The sequence below is a fragment of the Coenobita brevimanus genome, chromosome 28, assembly GCF_032717465.1.
Source record: "Coenobita brevimanus isolate Jiangsu-jjx chromosome 28, ASM3271746v2, whole genome shotgun sequence".
NCBI classification, from domain to species: Eukaryota; Metazoa; Arthropoda; class Malacostraca; order Decapoda; family Coenobitidae; genus Coenobita; species Coenobita brevimanus.
The window spans coordinates 8,621,426-8,632,478 of NC_136981.1; the positions used below are offsets into that span (position 1 = coordinate 8,621,426).

Sequence of the window (11,053 nt, forward strand, 5' to 3'; positions counted from 1 at the left end):
ACACACACACAGAGGGGGGAGGGAGATTTCAGTGCTTTATGTAGTGATCCTTACATGCATATTTCCTACGCATATTACTATTACTGTTATTATTATTATTATTATTATTATTATTATTATTATTATTATTATTATTATCATCATCATCATCATCATTATTATTATTACCGATATGGCTAGTAGTTGCGGTATGTGTGTGTGTGTGTGTGTGTTTGTGTGTGTGTGTGTGTGTGTGTGTGTGCGTGCGTGCGTGCGTGTGTGTGTGTGTGTGTGTGTGTGTGTGTGTGTGTGTGTGTGTGTGTGTGTGTGTGTGTATTGGTCAGTGAACGTTACTAGTCCCCTGTGGGCCAGTCACACCAGTACCGTTACTACACCACACCAGTACACCACACCACACCACTCCTCTTCCGTCCTTCCTACCACACTTCCCCCCTCTTCCTTCCTTCCTTTTTTCCATCCATCCATTTTTCCTGCCTTCCTTCCATCCGTTCATTCTTCCTTCCTTCCTTTCGTCTTTCCTACCTTCCCCACCACTCCCCTCTTCCTTTCTTCCTTGCTTCCGTTCTTCCATACATCCTTCCTTCCTTCCGTCCTTCCTTCCTTCCTTCTTAGCATCATAATTGTTTCCCTGTCTTCATTCATTTCTTTCCCTGTCTTCCTTCTGCATTTCCTTCCTTCATACCTCTCACACCGCTCATTCATTCCTTCATCCTTCATTCATTTCGTCCCACCTGTGTTCTCCGTTTTCCTTCCTTCCTTCCTTCCTTTTCTTCATTTATTCATCCATTCATTTCTCCTCCGTTTGTCAAAGTTCCAAGTTTTTTTTTTTACATACGTACATACATACATACATACGGGGAAGTGGAAAATCTTGGGTAATCACTCATCATATTTCGAAATTCTCTCTCTCTCTCTCTCTCTCTCTCACACACACACACACACACACACACACACACACACACACACACACACACACACACACACACACACCGTTACGCTCGGCTAATTTCGTTGTATGGACGCAGTAGTAATAGGCGACATTTAATATTAGTAGAAAGCCAACCTCCATAATTACTCCATCCCTACCCCCACATCCTATTGACTATTTACTATCTAGATTATATACTATTTCCTTTACCACTATGACTATCTTGTTACTATCAGATTTTTTTTTATCATATTCTTTCGTCTTCTCTTCCTCTCCGTCTTCACTTCCTCTCCCTGTCTGCTCCTACCCCCCCTCCCGCTCCTCTTCTTCCGTCACTTTCCTCTCATCTATTCTTCCTTTTCTGTTCGTCTTCCCTTCCTTTCATTTTCTTACGTCTCCTCCTCCTCCTCCTCCTCCTCTCCCTGTTCCTTCAGTCTCCCCTCTATCGGTCCATTCCTCTCATTCATTGTGTCTCCACCAACTTTCTCTCCCTCCCCCCCACCCTCTTTTCCTCTCTCATCCCCTCCCTCCCTCCCTCTCCTCTTCTCTCTTATTTATATCCCTCCTTCTCTTCTTTCCTCCGTCCTTCAACTATTTCCTCCCTCGCTTCCGTTCCATCCTCCTTCCCTCCCCTCCCCCTCCCTCCTTCCCTCCCTCCCTCCACCTCGTCCACCTGCTTCCACCAACTCCTTCCTCTCTCCCTTCCCCCTCCCTTCCTCCCTTCATTCATTCGTTCATTCATTTGTTCAGTCTCCTCTCCCTTTCTCACGTCTCGCTACATTTTCCATCATTTCTTCCTTCCTCCCTCCCTCTCTGTCGGCCTTCTTATCTTCCTTCCTTCCTTCGTTGCTTCCTTCATTCCTTCCATCCATCCTTCCTTCCCTCTTTGCTTCCTTCCTTCCTTCTTTCCCTCTCTGCCGCCCTTCTTATCTTCCTTCCTTGCTTCCTTCCTTCGTTGCTTCCTTCCTTCGTTGCTTCCTTCCTTCCTTCCTTCCCTTGCTTCCTTCCTCTCTTCCCTCGTTCTTTTGAATCATTTTTCCTCTTTCCCTCCTCCTTCTCTTCCTTCATTCCCCCCGTTCTCTCTCTCTCTCTCTCTCTCTCTCTCTCTCTCTCTGTCCCGTTACCCCACCACAGAAACCCACGTTATGGTTGGTTGGGTGGAGGGTCGTGGGGAGGGGGAGCAAGGAAAGGGGGAATGGGCGAGAGAGAGAGAGAGAGAGAGAGAAACGTGGTAACTATTCTTGGTAACACTTGGCTTTCTCCAGGCTAAGTTTGGAGGAGGAAAATAAGGGGGTATTCTCTCTCTCTCTCTCTCTCTCTCTCTCTCTCTCTCTCTCTCTCTCTCTCTCTACCGTATATAACGATTCTACATCCTTTCCATAGCACTTGTTCGTGACTAGCATCATAATCTAGTGTTAATCTATTGCTACAAATCAGCATAGAAGGGGTGGCAATTTTAGGCCAAGTTAGAGTAAAAAGAGTATAGTGTATTCAACCATCCAGTAGGGTAAGGAGGCTCCCTATCACCTCTTCCTTATCGATTTATTTTCCAAACTACTTCTAAATATTTTCGGTTTTGGTTCCTACAACGTTTTAATATCAAAACGGATTGCATGAATAACACACAAGAATATACTAACGGAGCGGAATCAGAAATAAACCGATAAGGAAAAAGTGTTAGGAGTTAGGAATCTGTCAGGTTAGAATGAATGCACTATAGTTTCTTATTTGTCGTTTTACAGGGCCTGGGTTGAGAGAGAGCGACGGCGGACGTGGCGGTGACGATGAAGATGGCGAAGCACGCACCTCATCTCCTTATCTTCCTCCTCCTCTTCGTCGCTGAGGTAAGTTGACTGTGATGTTTTTCCCCTGTGTCTGTGTTTAATGTGATGTTTATAGCCTGTGTGTGTGAATGTGTGTGTTTAATGTGATGTTTATAGCCCATGTGTGTGTGTTTGGTGTGATGTTTATAGCCCGTGTGTGTGTTTGTTATGATGTTTATAGCCCATGTGTGTGTGTTTAGTGTGATGTTTATAGCCCATGTGTGTGTGTTTAGTGTGATGTTTATAGCCCATGTGTGTGTGTTTAGTGTGATGTTTATAGCCCATGTGTGTGTGTTTGTTATGATGTTTATAGCCCATGTGTGTGTGTTTGGTGTGATGTTTATAGCCCATGTGTGTGTGTTTGTTATGATGTTTATAGCCCATGTGTGTGTGTTTGTTATGATGTTTATAGCCCATGTGTGTGTGTTTAATATGATGTTTATAGCCCGTGTGTGTGTGTTTGTTATGATGTTTATAGCCCATGTGTGTGTGTTTGTTATGATGTTTATAGCCCATGTGTGTGTGTTTGTTATGATGTTTATAGCCCATGTGTGTATGTTTGGTGTGATGTTTATAGCCCATGTGTGTGTGTTTAATGTGATGTTTATAGCCCATGTGTGTGTGTTTGTTATGATGTTTATAGCCCATGTGTGTATGTTTAATGTGATGTTTATAGCCCATGTGTGTGTGTGTAATGTGATGTTTATAGCCCGTGTGTGTGTGTGTGTGTGTGTGTTTAATGTGATGTTTACAGCCCGTGTGATGTGTTGTTTTCCTCTTTTGTTTTTGCTGAATATTTTTACTTTCAATATAGAAAATAATTCGCCAAGGAAGGAATGCCAAGGAACTGCTGATGTCTTGGTGATTGGAAATGAAAACCAGGTAAAAAATAAAAAAATGACTCGGTAAGGAGGGGGTGAAGAAGACCGAGACTTTTTTCCTATTACAGAGAGAGAGAGAGAGAGAGAGAGAGAGAGAGAGAGAGAGAGAGAACGAAATTATAGGTGGTGAACTAGCGCAAATCGTACACACTTTAGATTCTTATTGCAGCTGTACTGGAAATATATATATATATATATATATATATATATATATATATATATATATATATATATATATATATATATATATATATATATATATATATATATATATATATATATATATATATATATATATATATATATATATATATATATATATATAAAATAAAGGCGAGTGTTTGTATGTTTGTTACCTATAAATTCGGCTCCCTTAGGGTCTACCCCCACATATGATACATATTCTGAATCAGCATGATCCAGGGAGTATTTTGGTGTATAATTTATTTAGGATTAATTGTATGGTCGAAGGACCAATCAACCCTGCGCAGGAGCTAGCCGAAAAAGTCTTTTTCGGCAAGTGTGTGTGTGTATATATATATATATATATATATATATATATACAGAGAGAGAGAGGGAGAGAGAGTACGAAAATATAGATGGTGAACTAGCGCAGATCGTACATACTTTAGATTCTTATTGCAGCAGTACTGGAAGATAGATAAACAGGTAGATAGATAGATAGATACAGAGAGAGAGCTGTCAGCAATCCTCCTTCCCCCAGTCATCTCATCGCAGTGCTACAGGAAGATGAATCACAGGTTCCGGGATGCACACTTTTTCCCGCCAATATTCCCACACTTGCTCCAGCTTTCCCTTCAATGCTGGTTGCCTTCGCGTGGTGGCAGGGTGTACGTCAGGCTGTATTTTGGGGATTTGATACCTGTATTTTTGGAGATTTTGTACCTGGGCTATATATTCTGAAATTAATAGTCATGTTTTGTTACTGATGCTAGCGATCAAGAAGGGAAGGGAAGGTATAAGGTGTGAATAAGTCGCTAAAGAAGGCATGTTACGAAGCTCCAATGCCAGAGAGAATACGGCTGCTAGTGGACGTATTTACAGCGAAATTTGGATGCAGTGCCGTAGATTTTAGCGACTTTGCTGCATCACTGTCGCTCCTCCATCTGGCTAGAATTTTGGTGCTGGATTAATGCAGAGTAGAAGAATATGATAGAGAGAGAGAGAGAGAATAAAGTTGATAGTATGTCATTTTCTTTTATTACATTCAGTTGTTATTATTCTACACCACCACCACCACACCACACCACTCCCCTCCACACCACACCACACCACACCACACCACCAAACATGCCCTGTAATTGGTCTTAATTGGTGTAGATAATAGGCCTCATTATCAGCGCTGGAGAGGTATTGTGTTTCTCTCTCTCTCTCTCTCTCTCTCTCTCTCTCTGTCGGTGATGTATTTTGATGTCTTCCTTTTCACATCATTTCGTACATCCTCCTCCTCCTCCTTCTCCTCCTCCTCCTCCTCCTCCTCCTCCTTCTCCTCCTCCTTTCTCTTTTTTCCCTTCAGTCTTCCCCTCCCTTTCTCTTCCTCCTCCCTTCTTCTTTTCTCTCTCTTTCCATTCCTTTCATCTTTTCTTTCCTTTAATCCTCCTCCTCCTCCTTTCCTCTTTCCTCTCTTTTCTCATTCCCTTCATCCTCCTTTTCCTTCCCTCTCCTCCCTTCCATTGATCTCCATAATTTTTCCCCTTAGTAAGTGGGAGAAAAAAAACGGAAATGGGACAAGGGAGGTAGATAAGTAAGAATGTATGAAAAACAGGCAGAGTAGAAAGTAGATGAGCTTACTACCTGTTTTTTTTTTCGTTTTTTTAATTGATTTTCTGTGTATTTATTTTTATATTATAATTTTTCACCCCAACTGTCCTCAGACTTCTCCTTTATTCATTTACGTCTCGTCTTACTGCTGGATATATCGATAATTTTGCTTTATTTATCCTGTAATATAATACATCTTTTTCGTCACTGCCATATATATACATTCAGCTTCTTGTTTTTATTTATACACAGATATACAGACCTACTCCTGTTTTTTTTTTTTTTAATATATAGTATGTGTGTTTATATTTCGTCTCTCTAATCCCCCGCATATAAACACATCCCTGCCTCTCCCTCCCTTCGTGTGACCCCGCCTGACCCCCGCCCCCAGCTATGAAACATCTGATTGCTGGGAATGTTGCCCTCTCTCTCTCTCTCTCTCTCTCTCTCTCTCTCTCTCTCGTTGGTATATATATATAGTTTACACGGGAAGGGAGAGGGGAAGGTCTGTAAAAATATATATATATATATGAAAAAGGAAATGAATAAAAAAAATTGGGAATGTTACCTCCACTCTTAATGGCTTCTTCCTCCTCCTCCTCCTCATCATCATCCTTCTCCTCCTTCTCCTCCATCCAGTCTTCCTCCATATTGGTATACACAGCCGCAGTATACACGGGGCGTAAAGTAATGTATACATGAATGAAAGGAAATGGATATGTATGAAAAAATGAATGGGTAAGAGGGTATGTTATTTATTTATTTATTTACTGATTGATTTTTGATGGTTTGAGATGGTTTTGTGTGTTATCATGTCTATAATCACAATCAGTATCGTCATTATTATCATCATCATCGCTGTCGTCGTCGTCCTCCTCCCCTCCTCCTCCTACTCCTCCTCCTCTTCGTCCTCCTCCTTCCCCTCCTCCTCCTCCTCCTCCCCCTCCTCCTCCTCCTCCTCCTCCTCCTCATCATCATCATCATCATCATCATCATCATCATCATCATCATCATCATCATCCATTCTTACTGCCCACAAATCCGTTCTTACAACCTAGCAATCCGTTCTTGCCCGCGACACCTCCGTTCTTACCGTCCACACCTCCGTTCTTACCGTCCACACCTCCGTTCTTACCCTCCACACATCCGTTCTTACCCTTCACACATCCGTTCTTACCCTTCACACATCCGTTCTTACCGTCCACACCTCCGTTCTTACCCTCCACACCTCCGTTCTTACCCTCCACACCTCCGTTCTTACCCTCCACACATCCCTTCTTACCCTCCACACATCCCTTCTTACCCTCCACACATCCGCCCTTACCCTCCACACATCCGTTCTTACCCTCCACACCTCCGTTTTGCAGGTAACGCAAGGGCAGTACCAATCTGACTTTGGTCTGGAACGCTCTGCCAACCCGGTGTCCATCAGCCAGTTGGAGGTGATGTGTGGCAAGGACCATCTCACTGTCCAGCTCGCCTTCACTGCCCCGTTCCAGGTGAGTCACTGCTGTGCAGAGTTAGGTTGGGTTAGGTTAGATGAAGTTAGGTTGGGTTAGGTTTAGGTTAGGTTAAATTAAATGACGTTTGGTTAGAAAGTGAGATTAGGTTCAGTTACAGTAGGTTAGGTTGGGTTAGGTTAGATTAAATTGAATGACATTTGGTTAGGAAAGGAGGTTAGGTTCAGTTAGATTAGGTTAAGTTGGGTTGGTGTGGAAAGGATCGTCTCACTATCCAGCTGGCCATCACTGCTCCGTTCCAGGCGAGACAGTGCAGTTCAGGATATTACCTCACCGTATCCAAAAATAAATCCATAAGAAAGAGGTGCTTGGGAGCTTCCTTAACCGTCGAGCATGCAGACCATAGTATTTATCGTATCTGTGGTATTAATTATAGCATTAATTGATGGCATTTATGACCGGTATAGTCTTGTGCTAGAATTGAAACTACACAAAACCGTCTCTTATAAGATTGGACCTGTACATCTTTATTTATTATTGTTATTATTATTATTATTTATTTATTTATTTTCCACAGGGCTTGGTGTTCTCAAAAGGCCAGTACGGACAAGCTAACTGTATGTACGTGACTCCCAACTCCGGTCTGACCCAATTCGAATTTCAAATCTACTACGACTCGTGCGGTACCAAGCCTGACATGGGAGGCAAATTTTACGAGAACACCATCATTGTGCAGTACGACGCTGACCTGATTGAGGTGAGAGAGAGAGAGAGAGAGAGAGAGAGAGAGGATCCAAGCATCTTTACTTACAGTAGAAGAGAGAGAGAGAGAGAGAGAGAGAGAGAGAGAGAGAGAGAGAGAGAGAGAGAGAAGATCCAAGCCTCTTTACTTACAGTAGATGAGAGAGAGAGAGAGAGAGAGAGAGAGAGAGAGAGAGAGGGGGGGATCCAAGCATCTTTACTTACAGTAGAAGAGAGAGAGAGAGAGAGAGAGAGAGAGAGAGAGAGAGAGGGGGAGAAAGAGAAAGAGAGAGAGGAGCCAAACATCTTTAATTACAGTAGACGAGAGAGAGAGAGAGAGAGAGGATCCAAGCATCTTTACTTACAGCAGACGAGAGAGAGAGAGGAGCCAAACATCGTTAATTACAGTAGACGATATTTACATGTTATTCATTCGTCTGCTCATCCTGCAGGTGTGGGACGAGGCTAAGAGACTGAGGTGTGAATGGTACAACGACTACGAGAAGACTGCCAGCAAACCGCCCATGAAGATCGCAGACTTGGAGGTGGTTGAGCTTAACTTCAGAGGTGAGTACGTGAGATTAGGTGAGCTGAGGGTGAGATTAGGTGAGCTGAGAGTGAGATTAGGTGAGCTGAGGGTAAGATTAGGTGAGCTGAGGGTGAGATTAGCTGAGCTGAGGGTGAGATTAGGTGAACTGAGGATGAGATTAGGTGAGCTGAGGGTGAGATTAGGTGAGCTGAGTGAGATTAGGTAAGCTGAGAGTGAGATTAGGTGAGCTGAGGGTGAGATTAGGTGAGCTGAGAGTGAGATTAGGTAAGCTGAGAGTGAGATTAGGTGAGCTGAGGGTGAGATTAGGTGAGCTGAGAGTGAGATTAGGTGAGCTGAGGATGAGATTAATGGAGTTTTGAGTGAGATTGGAGTGAGAGAGATAAGTAGAGCTGAGAGTGAGATTGATGGAGCTGAGAGTGAGACTGGGTGTGATGGAGATGAGAATGGTGGAGCTTGCGGTGAAATTAGTGTATGATGATGGTGTTTATGATGGTGATATGAGCGTTGATAATGATGTCGATGATGATTTTTGTGTTGGTGATGATGATGATTTACGAGTTGATGATGGTGATGATTTACGAGTTGATGATAATGATCTGGGTGCTAATGATAATGATGATGATAATTTACAAGTGTTGATGTTGATGATAAGTAGTGTTGACGATGATCTGAGTGCTGTTGATGATGACGATAATTTACTAGTTGATGATGCTAATTAGTACTGACGATGATCTGATTGCTACTGATGATGATGATGATGATAATTTACTAGTTGATGATGCTGATTAGTACTGACGATGATCTGATTGCTACTGATGATGATGATGATGATGATGATAATTTACGTGATGATGATGTGTTAAGTGTTACGTGTCTCTTAACCTCACTGTACTTCCTCAGGCGACAATGTGGACTGCTGGATGGAGATTCAAGATGGCAAGGGGCCCTGGGCCTCCCCCGTCACTGGCATCGTTCCCCTTGGCTCCACCCTCACTATGGTTATTGCTATTAACGATCAGGCAGGTTAGTTATCCCTTAATGCCATGCTTTACGTGGTTTATTATTAGTGTTAGTATTGTTATTATTATCATTGTACTCCCGTGGCCCGACCCTCACCATGGTTATTGTTGTTAAAGATCAGGCAGGTTAATTATTCCACTATGCATGGTTTATTATTATTATTATTATTATTATTATTATTATTATTCATTTTCCCTCTACATATCATTTTTATTTTGGAATATCACCTTGCTTCTCACTCCACCACCAGATGCATGGCTAACATTTCTTGAACTGTGGTTAATATATTGTCTTCCTCTAGGTATCATTTTTTTTTTCTTTATTCCGGTGACAACACGGGATCTGCTCTGTCCTGCCTTTTCCTCCTCACATTACCGTCAGATACATACTAGGAAGGCAGGTAGTTTTCTAGATATTTTTTGTAGCTTCGTTGCCTTGTAGATGTTAGCTTGTATTAGTGAGTGATTGGATGCTGCTTACTCCAGTCTCATTTGCATTTAATCTTGCATAGACCTGTACTTAAGGGTGTCATGATTGTATGTTTGTCATCTTTCCCTTGTAGATTAGGCATATGAATATGTGTGTGTGTGTGTGTGTGTGTGTGTGTGTGTGTGTGTGTGTGTGTGTGTGTGTGTGTGTGTGTCCAGTATTTCCACAGTCATGTGTAGAAGTTTACCTCTCCTGTCTTGGTTGGCCAGGTGAGTTTGACATGAGAGTGACATCGTGTGAGGCAAGTGACGGCAGCAGTCAGCCTATTTACCTGAGTGATAACCATGGTTGTGTCCTGCGGCCCAAGATGGTGTCCAATTTCATGAAGCTGCGCAACACTGACGGCCGAGCGACAGTCCTCACTTATGCACACTTTCATGCTTTCAAGTTCCCCGACTCCATGGCAGTGCACCTGCGCTGCAAGGTTGAGATCTGCCGTTACGGCTGCCCCGACCACTGCCAGCGGCCCACGGCAGGTAACCCCATTGGAGACTACAGGCAGCAAGGTGTATCTGACAACTACGGTGCCCCAGCTGAGTTGGCACCGCAGTACCAGGCACCACCACAGGCGGGTAGGCTAAGCAGCTCTATCGAGCGAGAGGATGTAGAGCCACGGCGGCCACATCCACACCCCAGGCCGGCACCACTCTCTGCTCAGGCCAACAAGGACAAGCCTCCTAAGGGTCCATTGGTGATCCCAGATGAAAAGTCAGCAAAGGAGTACTTGGCGGGACTGCCACAACATGACAGTGAGACCATCGAACTGCCCAAGAAGGGGGACTTCCCCTGGGGCCCCCGCAGCCTCCGCCGTCGCCGCCGCCACGTCACCCTCAGCCGTCACATCCGTTCCTCAAACGTCGGTGTCTCCACTGACTTCCAGGTGATCTCAGAGGCCGATCTGGAGTTCACCCCTGCAATGGACGACACAGTAACAGTGTTCCAGGGACACCGTGAGGCTATAGTGTATGGGGTGTGCCTCCCTGCTGCTGGGTTCTCTACGCTGTTTGTGCTGCTGGCCATGTGCACCGTGATATCGGTGCTGGTGGCCGGGTTTATGTGTCACCACCGGCAGCTGCAGAAAGACACAGCAGGTGCGCCTGCTGCCCCGCACCCTCCACACCCAGCCTTCAGCATGGCACAGTTTATCAGGGGGCACTTCTCAGGCTACACACAGTGACCACACATCACATATTGACACACACACACACACACACACACACACACACACACACACACACACACACACACACACACACACACACACACACACACACACACACACACACACACACACACACACACACACACACACACTAGCAGGGATAAAACAGTTACGAATTTCAAGAAACAAAGACAACTTCCCCTTCCCCTTCCCTTGG

At 43.9% G+C, this 11,053-nt stretch overlaps 1 protein-coding gene across 1 annotated transcript; it reads left to right on the top strand.

Moving 5' to 3' along the window:
• The first annotated feature begins 2,718 nt into the window (after positions 1–2,718).
• LOC145394671 (cuticlin-1-like) lies at positions 2,719–10,851 on the top strand. The gene is made up of 6 exons (XM_080268445.1): positions 2,719–2,772; positions 6,782–6,913; positions 7,452–7,631; positions 8,068–8,182; positions 9,066–9,188; positions 9,884–10,851. The coding sequence occupies exons 1-6, from the start codon at positions 2,719–2,721 to the stop codon at positions 10,849–10,851; spliced, it is 1,572 nt and encodes a 523-aa protein (XP_080124571.1).
• Positions 10,852–11,053: the final 202 nt, after the last annotated feature.